At 42.4% G+C, this 27610-nt stretch overlaps 1 protein-coding gene across 1 annotated transcript in view; it reads left to right on the top strand.

The window, feature by feature from the left end:
• The window catches only part of MBL2 (mannose binding lectin 2), a 31527-nt gene extending 20037 nt beyond the window's left edge, over positions 1 to 11490 (top strand). The window contains 6 exon segments of the mRNA XM_036495691.2: positions 7226 to 7301; positions 7304 to 7417; positions 8621 to 8737; positions 10021 to 10089; positions 11175 to 11396; positions 11399 to 11490. Of these exon segments, the coding sequence (XP_036351584.2) occupies positions 7226 to 7301; positions 7304 to 7417; positions 8621 to 8737; positions 10021 to 10089; positions 11175 to 11396; positions 11399 to 11490 (690 nt within the window).
• Positions 11491 to 27610: the final 16120 nt, after the last annotated feature.

Raw genomic sequence — 27610 nt, 5'->3', positions numbered from 1 at the left:
CTCCACAGTCTTCTTTACGTAGGCAGAGGTGACACCCTCTTACCTCCTGGAGAATGACCTGAAGGCTTGTGAAGCTCTGGTACACTTTTCAGGTTGCTCGGGGGATGTGTGCTTGTTGATCAGAAGGCCCACCACATTTCAGATTCTCAAAACGTTCATGACCAAAAACAAGTGAGGAAATGATAGCATGAGTAGAAGCACAGAACAGCAGAGGAAGAAGAATATGGGGCAGGCACAAACGACCATGCGAACAGAAGGAACCTGATGGCCGTCAGCTGTCACTCATGGCCAGGCCACAGCGCTCACTACTGACTATAAATAATTCCACAGAACACCAACATAAAATGAAATTGCTGCCTTACGGGGCACCAAATCAATCTAAAATCAGGTCTACACACAGCAAATAAAACTGCTCTGTGACCCGCAGAAATGGAAATCTTCCCCTCTCACACTGAAGTGAACATTGGTCTCTTCTTTATAAAATGCAGCTTCACCTTGCTTCACTCCACTCTCTTCCTGGGTCAAAAGTATTAAGATACACAATCATAGAACTGACTACCTTCTTGATAGCACCAAATCATTAAATATTTGTCCTGAATCTCTCTCCTTCTTTAAAAAAGATTTCTTTTATTTGGTTGAACAGAAGAGTGACAGAGAGGAGAGGGTGAGACACAGACCAAGAGGGATCGTCCATCTATTGATCCACTTCCTAAATACCTTCGACAGATCAAACTGGATCCAGCTCAAATGCGTTGAGGAACAACACCTGGGCATTTCACACACGTGGCAGGAGCCAAAACACCCGTACTTCCCAGCTGCACTTGCAGGAAGCTGCATCAGACACAGAGCCTGACGTAGGATGCCAGCTTTACAGGTGGTAGCTTAACCCACTGTACCACAATGTCCATCCCAGCCCCAAAGTTCTTAATACAAAAATCAAACCTCATGAAAACTCCCTCCTGACCACCTGTTCCTGAGAAGGCCTTGGTTACATCACTGTACACAACTAGGAAACACAGAACTGAAAGTATTTCTTCAATCACAAGATTGTTCTTTTTCAGTCTATCTGATCCAAAGTACAGATATTATACCTTGTATCAATGCCCCTTATCAGCAAGAAGTAGCCAGAAAGAAACCTACCTGATCCTTAAGAGAGACCTGACCCAGTCCCCCAAGGGACTCCCTAGCTTCTGTATACCTAACCAGCTCAGCCCATGCTCTGTATTCTCCAATCCCATTGCTGCATTCTGTCCCAATTAACCAGCCGTGAGGGAGAAAGGCATAGGTGTTTGAAAAGCCCGTTAAAGGCTACCTCAGCTCTGGCCCCTCTCGTGGCCCTCACCTGGTTCATGCCAGATAAACACACCACCCTCCTGCTCACTGCCATGTGCTCACTCTGTATGCATGGCAACAGCAGTTAGCCACTTTGCGAGCATATTCCCTTGAGTGAATTCATTTTTGGCTGTATCTTAAAAAAAAAATACCTAAGAATGTCCCAAACTCAATCAACTATCCTTGGCCACAAGCCCATTCCTGATCATCTTTGCCTGGGGGACAATGTCTCCTATTCATTGCCTTTGTCTTAGTCACAGCTTCTTGAAGGAAAAGGAATGAAGTTCAAAGTCATAATTTGTTGATGTAAAAACTAAGATGTGGCCAGAATATGTGGTTTGCCTAAACCCACAGCCATACATTATGATCAAGACTTCTGATCCCAAGTCTCAAGATGTTCCTTCCGGATGGTGTTATTAAGGAGCTTCCCAAAAGAAAAGACTACAGTGCCATCCCTGAAGGGAGTGACAGTGCTGTCGTCGTAAGCAGGCAGTTGCAGTGGGTAGTGTGCCATGCAATCTCAGCGTGGACTCATTGAGGGCACAGTTCTCCACAGGCAGGCAAGTGGCAGCTTTCTTCCCAAAACAGAAAGCAGAGAGCGAAGGTAACAGAACTTGACCCAAGTCACACAGCCAGGAGCGACAGAGTTGGAGTTCAACCACAGGCAGTCCTCCTGCAGGCTCTGGGATAAGATGGATTGGTACAGTGGATCACACGTACCTAATGTCCAAAACAAATGGACATAATGGTGACCTTATCCACAGAATGGAGGGCGGCATGGGTATGCAAGGGAGGCGGAAGGTGGAGGCAGAGCAGCTCATGGTGGGAAAGGCCAGGTGGGATCTGTCAAACAGGAAGGACTCAAACCAGGGCAGCACCCCAATCTGCAGCTCAAACTCGTAAATTGACTTCTGATCCAGGTATTCATCTTCTTCCAGCCAGGATATAGGAAATGTCCCAATCTGGAGGGTAGTCTGGACTAAGGAAGCAATGAAAATATTTTCGCCAAGGCCCTCTGGTTTGTCTTGTGGGCAACTGCCTTGCCCTCATCTAATGACACTTCAGTTCATGGACAGAAGGAAACTCTGGCTGCTATAGAGCAGGAAAGAGAGATTAATGAGAAAGATGTGTACCCGCCTTTTTGGCCCCAAAGCTCCTGAGAGCCCACATTTGCCTTAGACATATGGTGCAGCACCACCCTGGACATTTATCTGAGCACAGAGAACAGTTCAGCAGATAAGGAGACCAGGCTGTCTCTAAGCAAAAGTTGAATCCAGTGGGAAGGGACCAGAGAAGAACCCAATCCCTTCTTAAGTTAGGAGAGCTCCAAAGCACCCCCACCTTCCTTGTGCCTTGCAGCTTCTGTGCGAAATTCTTACAATGAGCTTCCTCAACATTACAAGCTAACGTGGTACTTTTCCAACAGCTGTCTTAAAATCATAGCTCAGAGTTGAGCTAATTACACCATAGGACAGTTTTATCCTGTCCAATCCAGATTGCCCCCATTAACTATTACTGCAGACTTTGAACAATTTATTGAAAACTGTCTTTCATTTTGTTCCTTTAGTTGCTGTTCTTTTGTCTTTGTTTGCTATTTCAGCTGAATGACCTCTAGATATTAAAGCCTAAAACTTGCATGCTAATTGTCACTTATCATTTCACATCCAACCGATTTCCAAGGACAACTGCACAATTGCATCTCCTATGTGTTTGTCTAATGTCTCCACAATCTTCATCCACCTGCCATTATCCTAATCCTGCTGATCTTCATGTGTCTGCTTTTCTCCACGGCTGCTCTGTTTTAATCTTTCTGCCTGACACAGCCAGGAAAACCCAAGTCTAATCATATAGCTACTGGAATCGATCTAGTGACTCTTGGGAGACCACCCAAGCTCTTCCATTCTGTTTACAAGCTCTCTGAGCAGTCACGTCTTGCCTCATCTTTCACAACATGGGCATCCAAGTGTTAAGTCCAGGCAGAATGAAACTTGGAATCTGGCCAGCTTTTCTCACCTTCCAGCCACTACATATTCCATTCACTGGCTGAAATGTGAGTAAATCTCTGAGAGAAGGATCAATAGTCTTTGTAGAATTCACAACGTCTTTAGGACTTGTTTTCTTTTGAAATAATTTCATTGTCACATGGAAGTTTAAAAAATAATAAACAGCATAAGATAGATGTTATTTGCATTTAGCCATTATTTACTTAAGGGTTTTTTTAATGTCTAGTTCTATAAGAATTATGACAATCAAAAGCTTGTATATCTGACTATTTAAAAACAGAATTCTCATTACTCCCAATTAAACCTCTCCATGCTACAGTTATATTCACCACAGGTACTTTTTTCACAGTTTCACTTTTGTCATTTCAACAATGTTATATATCGATGGATCATACATTTTGGAAAATAGGAGATTACATTTCTTTTTCTCAACAACCCTGAGATCCATCCCAAGTTATTACATGAACCAACACCCTGTTCTATTCAGTCAGTCTTTCCTTGTATGACTATATTATAGTTTGCTTATCCATTCACATGAGGGATGAATCAATTATTTTAATCCATTAATTCATTTTGACCATCAGAATCAAAGCTTTCACAATGCACACATATTGTATGAGATATGCTACGATCTATAAAAGAATTAAATTATGATACATCCTGTAACTTAGATGAACTCTGAAGACATGTTAGTGAAATAAGCCAAAAGCAAAAGGTGATCACATGCTCTACAGGAAATTCCTGGAATGAGCATCCTTATAGAGACACAAAGGACAGCAGCAGTTACCAGTATCAGGAAGGGGGAAGAACGTGTCACCAAACTGTCTACATCATAATGCTCAAATCTTTAGATTTCCAGTTTTACACACTTTACAACAAATCATAGTAAAATAAATATGTAGCAATCATATGAAATGGTATAAGTCATATGAAGGAAAACAATGCACACCACCTGGAGACGGTGCATCTGGAGGTGGGGACTGCCCTAGGTAGTGAGGCAAACAGATTTCTCTGAGACAGGCACATGTAAGGAGAAGTAATCAGCTAATGATGCACTGAGGCAGTAATGGTCTTAACACATGGACAGCAGTGAGAGTGTGTGTGCACAGGCTTATTCTGTATGTACAGTGGGAATAGCAAGCCTACATGCACCTACTGCACACGAATACCTGGCAGAAACTACCTATGGTTTCTTGGGGATGAGAGACACTAGGAGATGGCAGTCAAATGACCGACTGTGTATAGAAGCACACAGCCACTTATCATTGTGCCAGAGCTCCTGGAGAATGCTCCAACAGAAAATTTTGTATGGACATAAGAAGTTATTTATTAATCTAGGGTTCAAGGCCAAGCCGGGGCTTTCCATTTCAGGAACTCGACTGGCCCTCATACTTGGGTTCCATCTCCTCCCTAACTCTAAGGCATCCCTGACTCTGAGTGCCAGGCTGGAGTGCCAGCTGCTTGTCACTGAATCTCTGCCTGTCTCAAACCCTAGTAAGTCATTTCTGGGGAACGGATCTAGGTCCCTGGGTCAAGTGTCTGAAGACTTGAGTTGGCCCTGGAGGCCTAAAAGGAGGCTTTCTGCAGGTGGGAGCAGGCAGAAATCACGCTGGAGGTATCTCTTTGCTTATGCTTTCTTCAGTTACCACGAGGTTAACCACCTTTGTTTGCAAAGAGACAGAAGGTTTCATAGATTGGGCTGGGAGACTGGCACTGCAGGGTTTTGAAGGATGGATGAAATGTTGAGATTGAGAAAATAAAATATAATTTGAGTAGACTGGCTGATTGTCCATGGCTTTTGACTCACAAAATGCAGGGAACTTCTGCAAGCAGCATCGAGGGGTCTCATATCATGTAAGGCCCAAGGTATTGACAACTGCCACAAATGAAAATTCCAAGTAGGTAAGACATAAAAAAGAAAACATCATAAGAAACTAGTAAAGTGATTTGCTTCTTGTAGAATGGATCCTTTGCTCATTATGTGGTGTCCTTCATCTCTTTTAATGTTTTGCACATCAAAGTCTATATTATCCAATATAAGAATGTCTACACCAACTCATATTTCCTTTCCACTAGCTTGGAATATCTTTTTCCATCCCTTCACTTTCAGTTTCCCCTTATCTTTGTTGGTGAGATGTGACTCCTGTAGGCAATAGGGCATATGGGTTTTGTTTTCTGATAAAGTTCACTAATCTATGACACTTGATTGATGAGTTTAAGCCATTTATATTCAGGATTAATATTGATAGGTAATAATTTGGTCCTGTCATTTCAGCAATAGGTGGTTCATTGTCTGATTTTATTTTCTTTTGTTGTTTTATTGGGACATTCTCCACATTTGCCTTTGTTTTTGGTGGGTGTTATTCCTTTTCTCTGTCAAGAGAACATCTTTAGAGTAGGTCTAGAAGAGGTGAATTCTTTGAGTTTTTCTTTTCTGCTTTGCTTTTCTTTGCTAGTCTGGCTAAAAGTTTGTTTTGCTCATCTTAAAAAATGGCTCCTTCCTGTTGCAATTTGTAATTTTTTTAGTTTCAATGTCATTTATTTTTGTTGTGATTTTTATCACTTCTTGCTTCCTGTTAATTTTTTTTCCTTTTTAGTAAGTCCATGAGACACATTACCAGATCATTTATTTGAGATATTTCTATTTTTTGTAAGCACTTGATGTTATAAATGTTCCTCTCAATATTGTTTTTGTTACATTTCATGAGTTTTGATATTTTTGTTTTTATTTTCATTTCTTCAAAAAAGTTTTTTTTCTTATTAATTTCTTCAGTGACACATAGGTCATACAGTAAAATCATTTCTTCAAGAAGATTTTTTATTTTCTTTTTCATTTCTTCAGCAACACATTGGTCATTCAGTAGCATTTTATTTAACTTCATGTTTTTATAAAGTTTCCATTTTTCTTCCTGTTGTTGATTTTGTTTTATCGCTTTTCTTTTAAGGGGATATATAGTAACTATGTAATAGAGACTATCATATGCAGATGTAAAGATACAATGCAGCATTTTACAAATCAAAGATGGATTCCTAATGAAAACTGTTCAATATATCTTGACATTAGGATGTTGGACTCTCTGCCATCGTCCATACCTACAATGTCAGGATACACTTAAATTACAGAATGATGGACTGATGGACTTAGGACTGCTTAAGAACTATACTATTGTAATAATATAGGGGAAATCAGCTCAGGGAGAGGTTTTAAAAAGGAGGGAGGGTAAATCACAAATTCTATCATAAAATAATTAATTAATAATTTTTAAAAAAAGAATTAAAATTCCTTCTAGCAAACCTATCTCCCTATGCAAACGACACCAAGAGGAGAACAACTCCAGCTGTTTCTGGGCATGGTTAGTGACTGGGAGCTGGCCTGATCTCAACTTAAGATCTGATCGGTTCCTCTCTGGATTGTCAGTCTGCGGCTCAGGGCTTCCTCCTGAAGGTATTATGGCTAACATCCAGAAGAGAAATCATCCACCAACATATGAAGATGGGACTCAGGGTGTCCACAGGCTCAAAAGGAGAGGGCAGGAGGAGAGAGAGTGAGCCTTAGAAGAAACCAGGATCTCCATTCATCCTCACCGCCTAAGCTCACAGGCAGGTGAACTGGTAACAAGCAGTTCATTTACTCTCACTACCCTTAAGCAGCACCAGAAGCCAAAGTTCTGGTGACCCCCCTCTCCAGGGTGCCCACCACATGCTGCCATCACTTTTGTTCAAGTGCTAATTTCACAATACCCCAGGGAATATTTGCTTTTCCTAATCCCCATTCCAAAGGCCAGGAATTGGTCACTGGTTTCCACACTGCCAGGGCCAGAGCTGTGGGACAGAGGGCGTGTTTGGTAAATATGCACTGAATTGTCTTTCTTCACTTTCTCTGCCCCAAGGTGAGGATCCCGTTCCTGTTAACATCACTCCCTCTTCTTCCGCTGAGTGTGCTGGCAGCCTCTTATTCAGAAGCCATATAGAAGAGCATAGTCCAAACAACTGCCCCATGATTGCTTGTCATTCTCCAGGCATAAATGGCTTCCCAGGCAAAGATGGACGTGATGGCCCAAAGGGAGAAAAGGGAGAACCAGGTATGGGTTGTACCATTCTGTCTCTGAAATGCTTTACTGCCCAGAGGAAACTGGCTTGGGATATGAGTGTAATTTCTATTTAAGTAGACTGTGTTTTTTCAAGTACATACAAAGATATTTCAAAATGCTCATGAGAAATGCAATTTATTTATTTTTAGATTAATAATTTATTAATTATTTAATTTTTAAAAAATTTTAGTGGAATGGCAAATTAACACAGAGTAGAGACAGAGAGAAAGATCTTCCATCTTCTGGTTCACTCCCAAGATAGCCAAAATGGCTAGAACTGAGACAATCAGAAGCTGGGTCTCCCATGTGAGTCAGGGTCCCAAGGACTTGCACCATCCCCCACTGCCTTCCCAAGCCACAAACAGCGAGCCAGATGGGAAGTGAAGCAGCTAGGACATGAACCAGCTCTGGAATGGAATGCCAGCTCATGTAGGTGGAAGATTAATCCATTGAACCATGGTATCAGCCTTTAAGAAATTGAATTTTAAAATGTTTAATTTGATGACACAATTTTGAAATTCATTCATTTTCCCATTGCAATATTTTTCAATGAACATTTTTTTAAAAACCTCTTATTTTATAAATCAACATACAGATACACTTCCCTACTCTGGGTGTCCAGAATTATCCACAGAGGTTAAAGACCAGAGGTTGTCTTGCCTGTCCTGTAAAGTTATTCAGGTCAGGCCATCTCATTGAATTCAGAACGATTCTTTGTTTTTTTTGTTTTTTTGTTTTGTTTTTTTTTTATCGGAAGGCAGATATATAGAGAGGAGAGACAGAGAGGAAGATCTTCCGTCTGATGATTCACTCCCCAAGTGACCACAATGGCTGGTGCTGAGCCAATCCGAAGCCAGGAGTCAGGAGCTCTTCCAGGTCTCCCACACGGGTGCAGGGTCCCAAGGCTTTGGGCTGTCCTCAACTGCTTTCCCAGGCCACAATCAGGGAACTGGATGGGAAGCGGGGCTGCCGGGACTATAACTAGTGCCCATACAGGATCCTGGTGTACTCAAGGCAAGGATCTTAGCTGCTAGCCACTGTGCTGGGCCTCCAGAAGGATTCTTTTTCTTTCTCTGGCTCACTGGAAGCTGCAGCTTGGAAACACTGGCCCTGGGCCAACACCTCTTCCTCTAAAAAGAGAGCAGTAGGGCAAGGACACAGCTATCCAATCATGACTGCTTTGTCGTCCAACAGGTCAAGGGCTCAGAGGCCTGCAGGGCCCTCCCGGGAAGATGGGGCCTCCAGGAAACCCAGGTGCCCCTGGGCTGCCAGGTGCAGTGGGCCAAAAAGGAGACCCTGGAGAAAGTCGCGGTAAGCAACACACCCTAGCAGGGTCTGAGCAGAGGGAACCCAAGATCCTGCACTAGCAAAGGTGGGGGTGCCCCTTTTTTTGCGTTTCAAAGGAAAGCTCCTAACCTTGCTTCTTGCAGGACCCTCTCTGCATTAGAAACTCAAGATGTTCCTATCAGTGCTTATGCGTAAACACATAAACCTTTCAGAGCCATTCTCCCACCAGCTACCCCCTGGAGACCCTGGGGCCAGGTTTCCCTTCCGCCAAAATGGTCCATCATGACGGCCTGCATCCAGAGGGACAGCATGGGCTAAGTGGGAGCCTATTATATCTTTTCATGAGAGCATATGCACTCAAGATGTCAGTTATATCTTACTTCCTAAGAAACCAACCCCAAATTTAGTGGTTTTAAAACACAGTCATTTGTTTAAATCATAGCTTTGTGAGTCAGTCAAGTGATGGCTTTGTTGTGATCATGTGGCTGTGGTCGACTGAGGGCAGTGCCGTCAATCACAAACCTGACTGCTGTTCGGATGTTAGATACAGTGATGCAGGCCATCTCCCAGCCTCCAACAGTCTAGCCAAACAACGACGCTCCTAAAACTACTAGAGTACAAAGGAAAGAAGCTGCAAGACGTCCTGAAGGTTTGAGATACATAAACTATGCATCTCATCATATCATACTCATCAAAACAAATCATAATCCCATACAACAGTGAGAGTTATTAAAATGGAATTCAACTTCATCTCCAAAGGAGAAAAGCTGCATTGTATCAGTCCATTTTTGTCATTTCATACGCATGACTTGCCTCACACTTAGCCTACTTCGATAATGTGAAACTCACAAAATATATTTTTTTTAAAAGATTTATTTATTTTTATTGGCAAGTCAGATTTACAGAGAGGAAGGGAGACAGACAGAAAGATCTTCTTTCTGGTGATTCACTCCCCAAGTGGCCGCAATGGCTGGAGCTGAGCCAATCCAAAGCCAGGAGCCAGGAGCTTGCTCTGGGTCTCCCATGCAGATGCAAGGTTCCAAGACCTTGGGCCATCCTCAACTGCTTTCCCAGGCCACAAGCAGGGAGCTGGAGTAGCGGAGATACAACCCGGTGTACATATGGGATCTCAGTGCGGGCAAGGAGAGGACATAAGCCACCAGGCTACCACAACAGGCCCCACAAAAAAATTTTATCTCTTGAATAAATGAACTTTCTTTTTAAAGTCTGAAGAAAGAATTCCCCTTCTCCCCAAAGACACAGACCACTTCTTAACAATGTTTCTTCACTTTCTTAAAATTTTCTAGAATGTGCTACTACGGTGTCCAGTTCCACAATAGAAGTTCTGTAAGTAGAATTACAGCGTATCAAAAACTGTAAGTTTCCTTTCTCTTCAGTGAGCTTGAATTTTGGGGAATGGTGGGAAACAGTAAGTTCCTATAGATTATGTATTTTTTTTTAGTACCGGTGTATCATTCTTCATATTTTAAAAGGCGAAGGATTTATACGATCTGAAGAGAAACCAGAGTCTTCATATCTTAAGCTCATCAGAACCACTCGGTGGACAGGGAGGCAGGGAGAGGTCAAGTTACTTGCATAAATGCACAGCGCTAATAAACATCGCAGTCAGTTCTAAATTGACATCAGTTTCACTCTGGAGACCCGACCCTCTCCGGTTGCTGCCCAAGGAAAGTGAGGCCGTTCCCCTCTGTTTGGCTGCTCCTGAGGCCTGCTGATGGAACCTATACTCTCTCCTGCTGGCATGGGGAAAATCTACTCAAATATCTTTTTTAAAAAAGATTTATTTATTTTTTGTTGGAAAGGCAGATTTACAGACAGAAGGAGAGGTAGAGAGAAAGATCTTCCATCTGCCGGTTCACTCCCCAAGTGGCTACAATGGCTGGAGCTGAGCCGATCCAAAGGCAGGACCCAGGAGCTTCTTCCTCATCTCTGTATTGAGCGCAGGGTCCCAAGGCCTTGGGCAATCCTCCACTGCTTTCCCAGGTCACAAGCAGGGAGCTAGAAGGGAAGTGGAGTATTCAGGACATGAACCGGCACCTATAAGGGATCCCGGCACATACAAGGCAAGTATTTAGCTACTAGACTATTGTGTCAGGCCCTCAAACATCTTTATTTAGTCTTAAGTTTATAATGATAAACTTCAGAGTTCTCAAGTGTTATGTCCTATAACTTTTACCTGAAAAGACAAACCTCTTTGATTTTGTCTCTTTGCATTAGGCTTAAAGATTTAGCCAAAGGATAGGACAACAGATAAATTTGAATTTCAGGTAGTACAAGTATATCCTCAAAAAGGCATGGGAATTTGGATGAATAGAAAAAGTCATTGTTTATCTAAAACTCCAATGTAAGTGGAGGGGACTGAATCTGACACAGCCATATCACTCCACAAATCTACCTGGAATAGCCCGTGTCACCATGCTTGTTTTCCCTTTTGTTTTAGGGGTGTTCTTCTCTTTGGGCAAAAAAGGTGGGAACAAATTCTTCTTGAATCATCATGAAATGATGACCCTTGACAAAGCCAAAGCCCTGTGTGCCCAATTTGAGGGCTCGGTGGCCACTCCCCAAAATGCTGCCGAGAACAACGCCATCACAGGAGTTGCAGACAGTGCAGCTGAAGGCCTGTTTCAGCAGCTGAAAGGAAGGACGATCAACTACAAGAACTGGATGAGCGTGAGCCTAACGCGGACTCCGGGGAAGACTGCACAGTGATCATGCCAAACGGCAAGTGGAATGATGTGCCTTGCTCCTCCCGCTGACGTGCTCTGCGAGTTCTCTGTCTGAAGACCCTCCGCCACCCTTTAGGATGCCTCTCAAGTGGTCAGATCAGTGAGTGTGCATTCACACCCACCTATGCAACCACTGTCCAGACCAAGACCCAGGCTACTTTACTTGAAGCACATGTTGTTTTGAACTCTATCATCACACATTAATTCTGCTTATGAGTCTGATATATTTGGAATCTCTGTACATACTTCTTTATGTCTTTTTCACTCAAAATCAAATCTATGAAATGCACTCATGCTGTATTCATGTAGCAGCTTATTCTCTTTCATTGCCATGCAGAGTTGCATCATTAATATGATTCAGTTTATCTGTATTAGTAGTAATAGACCCTTGGGCAGCTTACAATTTGGAGCCATTAAGAAAAAAAAACTCCAATATTTCTCTTCATGTTTTTAGTAGATATGCTGTACTAATTACTTCAGCTATCCACCCAGGAATACATTTGGTACATTTTGGGTAAAGCATATGCTTACCTTGAGTATTTATAATCCATTTTCTAAGGAAATCACGTAATTTACCCTCCCATCAGTAGGAAACAATCCCTTCGATAATGTCTCCCCAGGAACCATCACCAGCAGAAGCTCCTTTAAAAGCTGTGTCTGGGTTCTGAAGCACCCCACTTTTGGCACCTGTGAAGCCACGTTATATAGAGAAGAAGGATGGCTTGTTCCCATTAGCACTTGAATTCTGCAATTCCTGCAAACTCTAGACCAACTAATTCTTTTCTGTGTCCTTCACCATTTCTGTTCTACTCATGTGCTTCCAAGATGTAGCTATCTTGGTGGCGGCCCTTAAAACTCTGGGCTTGCATATGCCAATGCACAAGCCTAGCTCCTCAATTATAAAATCCTCACCAGGTTATACCAGAAGGGTCTGCATTCATCTCATTTCTGCAGTCTGTTGATTTCAACCCTCCCCTTATTTCTTTATCCAGTAGTTCAGCCAACCTCTCTGTTCCTCTCCACGCTCTCATCTCCATCAGAAGCTTTAGCTAGAACATACAATTGTACACATTAACGCAGAAGCAACTTACAGGTTATGGCTGAAAATAGGTACACATAAACACACACCTCATTTATGACGTATGGAGACAGATCATCTAATTGAAACTGCTTGCATAATACATTAAGCCCCCTGTGCAGGTTTTGACCCAATACATTATAAGGGATATATTGGAATGAACTGTCCAATGTTGTAGTAGCAGTACAGCCAGGGCAAGATTTTCAACACACCCCAGAACTGACTTTAAGGACTTTACATAGTGATTAGAGGATTCTTCCTCTGAGCGGTAAGTATCCTAACATTAGAGTCACCATGGCCTACACTCACCTTGCAACACCAAGATCCCATATGGGCACTGGTTCATGTCCTGGCTGCCCCACTTCCCATCCAGCTCTCTGCCTATGGCCTGGGAAGACAGTGGCAGATGGCCCAAAGCCTGATGGGAAGCCCAGAAGAAGCTCCTGGCTTCTGGATTTGGGTTGGCTTAGCTCTAGCTGTTGCAGGCATTGGGGAGTGAGCTAGCAGATGGAAGATCTTTCTGTCTCTTCTCTCTGCAAAGCCAATTTTACCATAAAAATTAATATTTAAAAAATTAACACTGTGTAACTGAGACAGCATTATTCAGTGTGTAACAATTTGTCTAATTTTCTCAAGAAATCATCACTGTCCAGAGTCTGTTTACATGCAGAGCACATCTCAACTTGAACAAACCCTCACTGGATAGTGGCTTTCTCCTTGGGCAGCCCACATCTGCAAGGTCCTTCGCAACCTTTTATGGAGAACGACTGTTGGCCATTGACGGCAAGCTGCTGAGTCTCGGCTCTCACACCTATTCAATGAGTAACTGGACAGCCCTGGTCAGCAAGACACTAGCCCTGGGCATCGCATGGGGTGACATGTGAGTGAATAATCTCTCACCCTGAAAGTCTGAGACAGGTCATTGCTCCTCATAGCGACAGAATGACACAAAAATTCCTCAAAATGGTCTCATAGAAGGGTAGGAAAATGTTGAATCCTAAGGAATCCTGAGGGACAATATCCTTCCGAATCTGATAGGAAAAGCATGGGATAGCTCTGCCCTCTGCTGGCCACATGCAGAACTACAGTGGATCACGGAGATGGCACAGTGAAGGACTCGTAGGAGACCTGAGGATAGGGAAAAAGAAAAGGATGTGTTGGAAGCCAGAACCTGTTATGAAGTTTCTCATGGTGGGAAAAAGCCTTGCCATGATAATGAACAGTTAATAGACTCGCAGGCCCAGAAACTCTCAGACATTCAAATCAAGAAAATAGAAACCCAATTCCCAGGAGCTACTCCTCCACAGCACTCTCCTCCTGCATGCAGTCTCTGGATGTCCCAGCCTTCAGCCCTCATCTTAAGACTCAGAACAGTGGTCATGTCCTCAGGGACTGTGGATCTGAGCTCTGGGAGCAGGTGTTGGGTTTTGAATCGGCCGCCGCGGCCACCTCTCCAGGGCAGGCTCTGTCCCTTGAGTGGTGGGATTTCCTTGTGACTGGGATTAATTTTGAACTGACGTGGGCAGGAATCTAGTTCTTCTGGAGAAGAAGTCTCTAAGGGCTGTGTGGGTTGGGGCCTGAACTGAGCACTGACCCTCCTTGAGGGTCCTAGCAGCCAGCCTCTGGTGCCAGCATGGCAGCTCCTCTTATTTCCGGCCTTCATCCTTGGTGTTATGCAGGGCTGTGGCGCTGCATGTTGATCTGAGCCTCTCGAGCTCTGCTCCTTTCTAGTTCCTTGCTAAGGCTCTGGACACTGGGTTGTGATCCTGGGTTCTGGGCCCTGGCCTGTTGTTGCGTCTGGTCTCCAGGCTTGGAGGCACGCTGGATCTCGTGGTGTAAGTTCAGGATGTATATTCTCACACACATGGCTTTGGATTTCCGCATAATACTTCTTGAAGCAACTGTGACAAGAGGTGAGGATGGTGTAGCGAAAGGTTAGACGAAGTGATGATTTCACGCTCCAAGCCGATGAAATAATGGGAACTACCAGAGAAGCATGTGCTTGGAAGCCTTGGGGACCAAAGACGGGTCTGTTCCCTCCTGAGCTGCATGACTTCGAGATTTGACTTCAGCTGCCTGCATAGAGGCTCCTCTCTTTTCCGGTTGGTTCTAAGAAACTGCCTCATTTGGCTGAGTCCCGGGTTCCTTAACTGAGAAGTAACTTAATGCTCCTTTGATTCAGCACCCTATTTATCAGAAAGACAGACAGACTGCCCATCTGTGAGTTCACGTCTCAAATTCCCACAATATCTATCTAGGGGTAGGTAGGCCAATTCAAGCCAAGAGTCTGAAAGTCCCCAAGTCTCCCAAATGGTTGGCGGCGACACAGGGCTGCACCGAGCTGTAGACTAGTAGGAAGGTGGACAGGAGACAGAGCCAGAACTCACATCGCAACCTTTGGATAGGAGGTGCGGGCACCCAGTGGCAGCTTCGCCGCTCTGCCAACTGCTCACGCTGAATGCGGAATCCCATCAGCTAAGAAGATAGCAGATTCTAAATCGAGACTTTGGGTGGGAAAAAAAATACATTTTCTCCTTAGTACCTGAATGGTGCCTTTAAAAGAAAAGCTGATTTTGCTGCCGACTTTGATTTCAGTACTATTTGGGAAAAGGAGCACAACGGTGTTGCTCCATTTGTGGTGCCGTTTCTTGTCAGGACAGCAGGGGGTGCTCTTCCATTAAGATAGTACATCATCCACTAGGAAATGTGAGGTGTTTACTGGGTGGTAAGAAATGTAATTTCATAAAATTACTATCTGCATGGTTTTCTTCAATTTTTCCATCTTTCTAGGAAATCATTTCTTAGATGACATGAATGATGTTCCTATGTATTTTGCCATCTTTGAACGTCTGATGAAAGCTACAAACTTCCAAGAAAAATGTTCTATTCACATCATATACGCAGAAAATTAGTGAAGATTTTAGGAATATAAAAAATTAAATAATTAAAAATCTTTCCAAAACATGGTGAATGATTTTACAAAGCCAGTTAAAAGGGTTTCTTCGGGCCCGACGGCGTGGCCTAGCGGCTAAAGTCATCGCCTTGAAAGCCCCGGGATCCCATATGGGCACTGGTTCTAATCCCGGCAGCTCCACTTCCCATCCAGCTCCCTGCTTGTGGCCTGGGAAGGCAGTCGAGGACAGCCCAAAGCTTTGGGACACTGCACCTGCGTGGGAGACCCAGAAGAGGTTCCTGGTCCCAGCATCAGATTGGCGTGTACCGGCCCGTTGCAGCTCACTTGGGGAGTGAAACATTGGATGGAAGATCTTCCTCTCTGTCTCTCCTCCTCTCTGTATATCCGGCTTTCCAATAATAATAATAATAAAATCTTTTTAAAAAAAAAGGGTTTCTTCTAGAGAAGACTTGAGACATAAAACAGTAGAAATATCAATATCAGGGGGCTGAAAAATCTTTGTCACGTAATGACCACCCTTTCTCCTTTTCCCTTGAATGTAGACTTAATAGTTTCAAACCCAGTTCTAATCAGCATGTCAACCATGCCACAACCTACGGATGCATATCAAAAAGTATAAGAAGTTTTTTCCTTAAATATAACCAAATAGCATTATTATATCATACCTTTAAAAGTAAATATTTTAACATTACTAAACATCAACTTATCACCTTTTAAAAATGATTTATTTATTTGAAAACATGACAGAGACAGACCGATAGAGAGAGCTCCTTCATCTGCTGGCCAGTCCCCAGAGGACTCAGGACCCAGGAGCTTCTCCTGGTCTTGCACGTGTGTTGCTGCGGCCCGAGCACTTGAGCCGACCTCTGTTCCTTCTCCTGGGCTATTAGTAAGCAGACGGATCAGCAGTGGAGCAGCCGAGAGACTCTAACTGACACCTATTGGGGATGCCTGTGTCATGAGCAGTGGCTTATCTGCTAGGCCACAACACTGGCCCCTCTCATAAATTCTGACAATTACAACCTTAAATATTAAAATGCAGACACACTGCATTTGATTATTATGTCACCAGAGCTACTTCTAATTTATACGACACTCTCTTCTGTTCTCTCTTTTCCTTCCTTCCTTCCTTCCTTCTTTGAAGTAAAGTTTATTTTGCTACTCAAAGTGTAGACAGTGGGCCAGCAGCACTGGTAACATTATGGTATCTGCAATAAAGAACGTGAAGTCCCACTCCTCACTATTAAACCAGGATCTACATTTTCTTACATTTTAATTACAGAGAGAACTTGAATCTACCGCTTCGCTTCACTCCCAGATGCCACTACTGCCAGGCCTGGGCCAGGTGGAAGCCAGGGGCCAGGACCTCAGCCTGGTAGGGGACAGGGACACAAGCACTGGCTGGGGCTATCTCCCAGGATACCCTTAAACAGGAAGCTAGAATCTGAACACAAGTAGGACTCAAACCCAAGCACTCCAGTGCAGAACTCTGGTGACTGAAATGATATCTAAATCCTTAAACCTCACAGACTCTGCGTGTTAAAAAGCTCTTTATGCAATTCCTCCAGCAGTTGACATTAAAGAAGCATGCTGAAGGGTTGGCTTAGTTTGGATTTCGCGGACTGCAGTTAGCAATAAGCACGCCTAAGGAGCTGATGTGCTTCAAGCCGGGCTTCTTGGCGGGACTGCAGGTGCTCCTATCCTGCCGGGAGCAGCATTAGGTCATGCAATCTCTCTCTGTGAATGACCTTATGGGCCGCTGACGACTACAACCTGGTTTGGGGATTTTCACAATGATGACGTGCAAATTCTATCACTCCTTCTTTTACTACAAGGAAATTCTAAGAGAAAACCTCCTCATCAACTATTTTACTGCATGTGTGCTAAAATTCACACAGAAAGCTTAACTGAAAAAAAATAGTTAACATGTTATTTACCCTCTCTCTTCACTTCTTAACTAGTTTTTTTCTTAAATAAAATAAATTGGTCCCCAATTATTTTCCAAAGGTGCCCTAAGGGAGGGGAAAATAATTTTCCTGTACCTTTTGATGTCCCAGGATGGGCTATGAATTAAATTGACATAAGGCAAGTTGGCAGGAGAAAAACCATGTCAATTACATGCAAATGAATCGAAGCTTACATGGCAACCTGTACTACAGAAGGGAACAGGCTCTTGAGGCTTCCAGAAAGTACTAGAGACAAACTGTAGAAGGGTTATAGTGTAAGTGATATGATCAACAAATAACAACTTGTTATGGCTCAAGACTAAACTGCTGCTGGGAGCATCTGCATCCCATGCTGGACTGTCCAACCCGCAGCCTCCTGCCTCTGTGACCCTGCGAGGCAGCATGCGGTGCTCCCAGCAGCTGTGCTTGTACCAGCCATGTGGGAGAACTAGACTGAGTTCCTGACAGTGTTCGGCTTTGGCTTGGCTGAAGCCATAGTGAGCATTTGGGAAGTGAGTAAGCGGATGGCAATTCTCTCTCTGCCTCTCTCTACGTCTCTGTCTCATTTTCAAATAAATAAAAATGAAAAAGACTGCCTTGCTGTGTAGATAAAAACCTCTCAAACAGCCGGGGCATCAAGCACAGTGCTCTCTCTTTCTGACACAGAAACTTTTACAAATGTGCATTTCCTTTATGCACGCACATTTCTCCAACAAAAAGGCAGCTTTTCAGATTTACTCCTGGGTCTGCAATGTCTCAGAATAACCAGCTCAAAATATACCCAAGAATTATACACTTGGGGTGGCATATTCTGGTCACCTACAGTCATATTTGGGGTAGTGTGTTCCAAGTCCCAACAGTGCCCAAAGGTTTGTTATTTTTTTGAATTTATGGTATAATTATGAACTTATGGGATTTCAAAAATAAGCCTGGATAGTTTTAATTTACCACAGTTATTCTTACTGATTCTCAGTGTGTTCCACCTTTCATTATTGGGAAGGGAGCACAGTATGTGCTCAGTTTCTGATTCACTTTGACATGGACATAACTTTAGCGGTCTTTGCAACCCTTCCTTGCTTTCTGCCATCACAAACATTTCCTACCTCGTCCCGCATATTCCATGCCCTGGTCCTGGAATCGACCATTTTTCTAAGGACACCTAGTTTGACTTCATGGGAAGTGCTGATGGTGATTATGCTACTGAATAATCATCAGTCTTGATTTCCAGCAACTTGTAGTGGATGGAGCTCAGAGATGCAGATTTCTAGTACGTATGAGTTTATACCAACAGTTTAAAATCAGAGTTACAAATAAACAAATAATTTCAGTTAGCTTCTGATTTAATAGCTACATCCTTTATTAGTATGAAAAAATATTTGATTTCAAATGGTATTAATGTCTTAGAATGTTATTCTATTATACTCGGACAGTAGTTTCAGAATAACAGTACCAGTATTTGTGATTTAAATAGCAAAAGTGGCGTTAGAAGTTTTGGTTCTGTTTGGCCTTGTGGTTACTGCAGGTTGAGGATGTAGTTTTCTGAGATTACTGTGCTTTGCAATCACCTGAAATAATTCCTGCTTGTGTGGTTAGTGCACCAATTCGATACTGAATTGCATTTATTTCAGTTTGCTTTTGATTTTCAGGAGCGCTTGCTTATTTTTATTTTACTTCATTTTGTTTTATAATTATGTTAACTAAAACAAGATAGAGTCTGAAGTATGTAGTTGTGCAAATGTATTTTTTAAAAATTCATTTAAGTCAATATCACAACATGAACTAGGTATCAGATGAAAAGTACAGGACAAACTGCAGCCAATAGGAAACCTGGCCCTTTTTATCACTCCCTTAAAGGTAGGGTAGCTAAATGTATTTACTATAACATGTTTTATGGATTTGAGAATGTATTTGTGTATGATTTATGAATTGTCATTTGTTAGGTTGTAAATGAACTATGCTATTCATGAATAAGCCTATGATGGTGATGGGGAAAAGAAAGAGAGGCCAATGTATATATTTAACCTGGGGAAAATAATTTCATCTTACTATTCTGTGATTCAACAGTTTCAAAAATATATATTTTTATAATGTTTCAGGTCACTGACTTTTTTCCCATCACAGCTTACATGTTGGCATGCCTGATCTTATCAACTCATTTTAATTTGGGGTGGTAAAAATGCTTCACATGATATCTACCCTCTTAACAAAAACTGAAGTATGCCATTAGTATGGTTAACAATAAGCACGAAATTGAACAGCATGTTTCTACAACTTACTCATTGCCTAATCAAAGTTTAATACATATTGAAGAGAAACTCCTCACTTATCTCCAGCCTCATAAACTTTATTTCTCTCTTTTTCTGTGAGTTTGATTATTTTAGGTAAGTGGAACTGTGCCATATGTACCCATCTGTGATTGACTAATTTCACTTAGTAAAATGTCTCCGTCTTCCATGTGTGTTGCTGCACATGACATGAATGCCTGCTGTTTCCGAAGGCTGAATAACATTCTGCTGTATTTATATTTTTCATTTTCCTTATCTAATCATTCGCCAGTGGATACTTACATTGTTTAATAGCTCAGTCATTAAGAATAATGCTGCAATGAATGTGGACATACAGACAAATCTTGAAGATTCTGATTTTAATTCTTTCAGATATATAACTAGAGGTGACGTGACTGAGTCATTTCATAGTTAAACTTCTACTTTTCTGAGAACTGCCCTTCCCTACCTAACCCCCTGCACAGTCTTCCACAGTTAGTACATCATTTTACATTGCCCCCACCAGTACACAAGGGTTCTAGCTTCTCTACATTCTTGCTAACATTCGTTTTAAGCATGCTTATACTCATCCTAACAGGTGATATCCTATTGGGGATTCTGATTTGCATTTCCCTGATGATCAACAATTATGCTTTCATAAACTTGATTATTTGTATGTCTTCTTTTGAATGCCTATTCATGATCCACCCCTCCCCGTTTAATTGCATTATTTTTATTTGTTTTCTTGCTTTTCCTGCTAAGTTGAAATGCTTACTTAGATATGAAACCAAAACAAAAGCAATAGAAACAAAATAGGTAAATAGAAATCCATTGACCCCGAATCTTCAACCCAACAAATCAACTGAATGGAATGGAAAAAGTAAACCAAGTGATCTGGCAAGCTATGGAGCGGGAGAAAACATTTTCAAAGCACATATATGACAAGAAGTTGGTACTTAAGTAACTGAGGAGCCTCTGCAATCAACCAGGAGCAGCGTTTAGAGTACCAAGTGGAAAGGATTTTGTATAAAACCTTCAGATAGTTGGTTCACACTTTTCTCTAGCTCCTCTGTTTTAAGTGAGGCAGAGGCAGAGGCAGATACTGTTGAATGCATGTCTGAAATACTGGTACTCCACTTCCACATGCTTTCAATACTGGATAAAGAGGTGGCAAGGTTTTCATTTTTCTTTTAACTAATTCCTGATGATCATCCTAGCAGTACTTTAATGATATTTTGCTTAAAAGCTGAAGACATGATTTTTACGGTACCTTTTTACTCCTAGTATCTATGAGAAGAAATAAAAAACCACAAATGATAAAATTCTGCCCAGTTAAGGATAGACACTAATTTAAGCTATATACCACCACGGACCTCCTTTGCCCACCCCACCCCCCAGCTTACTACTCTTTAATTTGCTTCCGAGCACATGTGCTAAAGATCTTAGCATAAGTAACTTCAAAGGGGGTGGATTTTAAGTATTTTTGAATGGAGGGTCCTATAATCTGCAAACATTGTAACAATGACCATGCCATAGATGCAAGGCATTCTAAAACTTCCTCACATAACACAATCACTTGGGTCTTATTTAAAATCCAACTTCTTGACTTCTAATCCCCTGGCAAACAGTACATTACAATCAGTATGGGACCTAACTATGGAAGAAAACCTGTCCCATGCCAACATGACCCAAGATGTTTAAGCAAACTGCCCTAAGCGATTATAGGCAACACACTGTTTTTTGTATTCTCAAAATTCATGCTGAAGCTTATAGATCTTTCATTTACTCTCCAATTCCCTAATAGATTTTTTTTTCTTCTTCCCCTCCCAGGAATTTTCTAGGTGAGTAGAAATGGAGTATACGAAATAATTTACCAAGTAGGCTTTCAGATGATGAACTATTTCTATGTTATCTCTCTGTTCCATTCACAGTCTGCCAATGCTCAACTGACTGTTATTTACAAATGTTTGTCAACTTGTCTTGTTTTTTTAAAGACCATTTCGAGGGTCTTCTTTTTCAGGAAAACTAGGATTTTATAGTTCTTATTCTTCTCAGATATTTTCTTATTTCTTCTATCCCTTTAAATTGGCAAAGTTTCAACACTAGGATTTTTAATGGCTGGCTAGAGCATTGTTTTCAACATGTCAGCTTGTCCAATTGATCAGCATAAATCAGACTATAACTAGTTGAGATGATTCAAAACAAACCACAGAAACCAAGTTTTTCAGGCAGAAAGGCAAATAGCCTTGCGTGTGATGTCTAAGAACCTACTGGTTCCCCAGTCACTGGAAACGGTGTGGACCAGGGAACACCTGTATCAGTAACCAGGCATTTCACCACTGCTCCTGAGCTCTTTCCCCACCTGTCCTTTAGGGTGTTGGTTGCTCATAGGCCCAAGGAGTGCAAATCGAAACCTGGAATGTCATGGTCCTTTGGCGCTACCTGAGTGGTATGATAGGAAGTGCATTCAAGACAGAACTCTCTTGGCGATGGCTCATGCATCAGTGGAAGGTGCATAGGGAATAGTTAAGTCCGCATTCCTGGACCACCTAGTGAGGATGTGATCACAGAGCACTTACCAGAATATGCATGTCCCAGTTCCATTCAGCAGCAGCACAGGCCCTCCTGCAGGGGCCCTGTGTGAGACATCTGGGCTTCCGAAGAGAAAGCACCCAATCACCTGCTTGCATGATGTCAGAGGAGGCCTGTTAAAATAGAACATGGAATAAGACCCAGAGTCCTAGAACAACCAAAATACCTGGATTTTAACAGAAAATCACTCCTATGTCAACACCACAGGACATTCCCAGCATGAAGAAGACAGTCAGGCAGCATCAGGATGGTAAACATGTTAGAATTCTCCAAGAAGGGGTCCGGCGGCATGGTCTAGCGGCTAAAATCCTCGCAGCTGAAGTCCTCGCCTTGAACGCCCGGGATCCCATATGGGCGCCGGTTCTAATCCCGGCAGCTCCACTTCCCATCCAGCTCCCTGCTTGTGGCCTTGAAAGCAGTCCGGCCATTGCGCTCACTTGGGGAGTGAATCATCAGACGGAAGTTCTTCCTCTCTGTCTCTCCTCCTCTCTGTATATCTGACTTTGTAATAAAAATCAATAAATCTTTAAAAAAAAAGAATTATCTAAGAAGGAAGGAAATCATAATAAAAATGTTTCCGGGAGCAATAAAAGCACGTAAACATGCATGAAACAAATTTATAAAAGAGGAAAACTTGGCAAAAACAGATATTCTGCAAAAACGCAGACTGAAAAACAGAAAATACACAGAGAACCTGATGAAAGTTTCAAACTGAAAATTACAATAGCCAAGAGCAAGATAAACAAATGAAGGGATGTCCTCAATAACAAACTATAAAAGTAGGGAACTTCAATGTAAAGCAGTACAAATGGCTCAATCCAAACACCGAAGAAAAATACAACAAAAATATGAAAGAAGTTTGGAGGTGTGTGAGGCTATAATGGGAGATTTAACATTCCTGTATTCAGAGTCCAGGAAAGAGAGGGACTGAAAACAGCTTCAAAGAAATAACAACCACCCATCCATGCCCTTGAGCAGGGGATGGGCCAGGCCAGGCCAGGCCGGGCCAGGCGAGGCTGCAGCCCGGGGGCACGCTGTGAGGTCCAGTCGGGGCGGGCCTGGAAGGCGTCCAAGGGGGTCTTCCCAACCAGGCCACAGCAACGGACGGTAAAAGAAACGAGCTGTGTCTAGAAGTGGCCAGGGCAGGCCACGAACCCTCTAGTTCACACAGGAACCAGAGCTGGGGGCCGGCCGCGCTGAGCTGAGCACCGGCAGGCTGGGACCAGGCCATAACACATGCCGGGGCTTAGGAGCTAGTTCTGGTGGGCTTGGAAGTGGTCCTCAGGGGTCTCCAGACTAGGCTGCAGCAAGTACAAGTGCGGGTCAGGTTTGGGGGTAAGGTCTGGGCGCCGACCTGGGCCGAGGTTCTTGAGGGTCCTTCTGACGGGGGAGGCCGGGAGGCGGCCGCAGCCGGCGCATGCGGGGTTGAGTCTGGAGGCAGCCGGCTTGGGCTGGGCTGCAGCGCCCTCTAGCGCATGAGAGCCGATCTGGGGACTGACCACGCAGGCTGTGGGGTCCCCTTCCCACAGAACAGGACGTCTGTTCTGGCCTCAGAGCGCATGTTGCGAGTCTGGACTGCCCCCAATTTCCGACTCTGCATAATCCCGAGACAACACACCGGGATGCACACCAAAGACAGGTCTCTGATTCAACAGAGGATCTTGAGTGTCTCACCAAAGACAGAAAGAAGAGCAAGTTAAACAATTCTCCACCAAGCATCTGAGGAAACGGATGTACCAAAACAGCCAAGAACAGCCTGCAAGTATGGGGAAGTGGTATCTGAAACCTGGCGCAATGAAGCCAACACCATCTCAGAACAATCTATTCAAATGACAACCCCCTGGACGTTCTGCCCCACGTGGGCAGAAACCAGGGACCATCCACGTCCTCTGGCACTCACGTGATCTGGCAGGAGAGAGCTTTGCAAGATCCCCTCCTGTCCTCCCCAACTCACAAATGGAAGACTAGGGTCTTTTCCTGTATCTGTCTTCCCTTCCCCTAATCCTTCCCCTCTCACTAGGAGACCTGCATGGATCTTCAGTCCTCTCACCAATGTAACAAACATTTAAATTAAAAAATAATGGCCAATAATTTTTCAAATTTGGCAAAAGACAGAAACCTAAAAATTAGAGCATGAATGAATGACAAATGAAATAAATTCTAATAAATCCACATGAGAGTCCGTCATCATTATGAAACTTCAGAACGCTAAACTCAAACTATTTTGCAAGTTGGAAGAGATTAAAGATTATATACATCTAGGTAACAATAATTAAATTGTCAAAAGATTTCCACAGGAAACCATGGAAGCCAGAAGAGGGACATATCTTTTTTTAAAATCAGTAGAACAGAAGGAAATAACTTTTAACTCTGAAATTCATTTCCAATGAAAATATGGCTTAATAATAAGAAAGAAATCAAAGTACTTTTATATTAGCCAAAATTTAAAAAATTTCTTACAAGCAGATTTATTCTAATAACTAATATAAGTTATCTAAATAGAAAGAAATGATAAGTAAAAGAAATAGTGGGATATCATACAGAAAAAGAAAAATGGAAAATGGAAAAATATATTTCTTCTGAGTTTCCCAAATTATTTGAGGATTAAAGAAAAATTGTGCTGATTACTAATCATTTCATGTATGTACAGAAAATATTTAAGAAAATTATAAATAGAGAAGGTAAAACAAACATTTCACTCAAACTGGTAAAATGTTAATACCAGTAGACTGTAGAATAACAAATATAATACTTAAAACACTACATAAATCAAAATGGATAATAAAGAGTGTTTAGTTTAATTAAGACATAGAAGGCATGAAAAATAAAGCATAAAGGGAAAATAGTATAAAAACTTAAAATAAATATATAAACTGGCTCATTTATGATCCAACCTATCAATTCTAGCATCAAGTATAAATGACTTAATTACGCCAATTAAAATAGAGAAGTTGGCAGAGTGAATTGAAATTAGTGGCCTAATTTTCTGTAGTCTATAGGAAATTCACATCAATTATGTGTGTGTGTGTATACATACATAATTATATACATGTGTATATATGCCATTTTAAAGAGAGAATGTGGGGAAGATACAATGTATATATCTTATATATATACATATATAAACACATATATACCTATATATACATATGTATACATATATATATACAAGAAAGATTTGAAAGCAGACATGAAGGCTGGCATGCTGGTGCAACTGGCTGAGCTTCATGTGGTGCCAGCATGCCACGGGCGATCGTTCACATCCCAGCTGCTCCACTTCCAATCCAGCTCTCAGCTTATGGCCTGAGAAGTCATCTGCTGGCTTTTGCTGCCATTTGATGAGTGAACCAGTAGATGAAAGGACTTCACTCTCAATCTTTCCTTCTTGCAAAATTTGCCTTTCAAATACAAATGAGATCTTTCAAATATCTTTCTTTAAAAAAAGCAGAAATTACTAGATTAATAAAGCAGATTACTTTTCAAAGATATTTTATTTTTATTGCAAAGGCAAAGTTACACAGAGAAGCAGAGAGAGGGATTTTTCATTTACTGGTTCAGTCCCCAAATGACCATAAAGACCCAATCTGAGCAAATTCAAAGCCAGGAGCTTCTTCTGGATCTCCCACATGGGTGCAGGAACCCAAGGACCTGAGCATTACTTTCCCAGGCCATAAACAGGGAGCTGGATTGGAAGCAGAGCAGTCAGGACTCAAACTGGCATCAATATGGGATTCCAATGCTAAAAGCCAATGCTTAGGCTACCATACCATTGTCCAGTCCCCTAAAGTACATTCTATAATAAAGAAAATGATCAGACAGAGTCATTACTTAGTGACTAAGAAACAGGAATTCTAATTATGTTGGCATCAAACACCAGCGCTGTATTATTTACATGAAGCCTAACACGACCCGGCATGGTAACCTAGTGGCTAAAGTCCTTGCCTTGCAAGTGCCCGGGATCTCATATGGGCTCCGGTTCATGTCCAGGGGGCTCCTCATCCAGCTTCCTGCTTGTAGCCTAGCAAAGCAGTTGAGGACAGCCCAAAGCCTTGGGACCCTACAACCATGTGGGAGACCCAGAAGCAGCTCCTGGCTCCTGGCTTCAGATCGGCTCAGCTCCAGCTGCTGCTGCCACTTGGGGAGTGAATCAGCAGAGGGAAGATCTTCCTCTCTGTTTCTCCTCCTTTGTGTATATCTGACTTTTCAATAAAAATAAAATAAAATAAAATAAAATAAAATAAAATAAAATAAGCCTAACAGGTAAAACTTAAGGAAAAACAGAAAATGCATAATTACATGTAGAGACTTCACTGTGCAGTTCTGAAGTACTATTGGGATCATTGGAAATCCACTAGGATGTAGACAAACCAGACAACACCTTCATCCTAAATGACTGAATAGAAATGTATAGAATATACCAATCTGGAACAGTAAAATGCATACATTTGTCAAATACCCATGGGACATATACAAAATTGACCATCTCCTGACCTACAAACCAAACCCCAACATACTTGCTAAGTTTTGAAAAGGCTTATTTGAAAGGCAGTATTTCAGGGCAAGAGAGAGACAGAGAGGTAGAATCAACGAGTAAGATCTTCCATCCACAGCTCCCTCTCCAAATGGCTTCAGCAGCTAGCACCAGGCCAGATGGATGGCAAGAGACAGGAGGTTTTTTCAGGTCTCCCATGTGGGTGTGGGTGCCCAAGTAAGTGAGCCATACTTTGCTGTTTACCCAAGCACATTAGCAGGGAGTTGGAGCAGAAGTGAAGCAGCTTGGTTTGAATTACTGCCCAAATGGGATGTTGGCTTCACAGGCTGGGATTTAGCTTGCTTTGCCACAACCCTAGCCACAACCTAATAATTTTAAAAGATTTGAAGCAATGTGCTTCAAATGTGCTTCCACAGAACAAATCAGAAATCAATAACAGTATAGGAGAATTCCCCAATACTTAGAATACATAAATGATAGGAGGTAAGCAACTGTTTTCATGCCTGTTACTACCAGCTTTTATGTTTTAAAAATATACAAACTGCATTGTATATGACTAAAAATACTTACACCAGGTAATGAAAAAAAAAGTGCTTTGGATCCAGCATTGGGGCACAGAGAATTAAGCTACTGCCTGCAGCACCTGCATCCCATGTGGACGCCAATGTTGAGTTCCAGCTACTCCACTTCCAGCCCAGCTCCCTGCTAATATGCCTGGGAAAAGCATCAGAGGATGGCCTGGCTGCTGTGGACGACCCGGAAGAAGCTCCTGGCTCTTGGCATCTCCCTGGCCCACCTTATCTGTAATAGCCCATCTGGGGAGTGAACCTTGAATAAAATCTCCCTCTCTCTCTTTCACTCTTT

The sequence above is a fragment of the Ochotona princeps genome, chromosome 13 (genome assembly GCF_030435755.1).
Source record: "Ochotona princeps isolate mOchPri1 chromosome 13, mOchPri1.hap1, whole genome shotgun sequence".
Lineage (NCBI taxonomy): Eukaryota > Metazoa > Chordata > Mammalia > Lagomorpha > Ochotonidae > Ochotona > Ochotona princeps.
The sequence above is the reverse complement of the archived record's forward strand: the minus strand, read 5'-3'. Positions and strand labels throughout refer to the sequence as shown.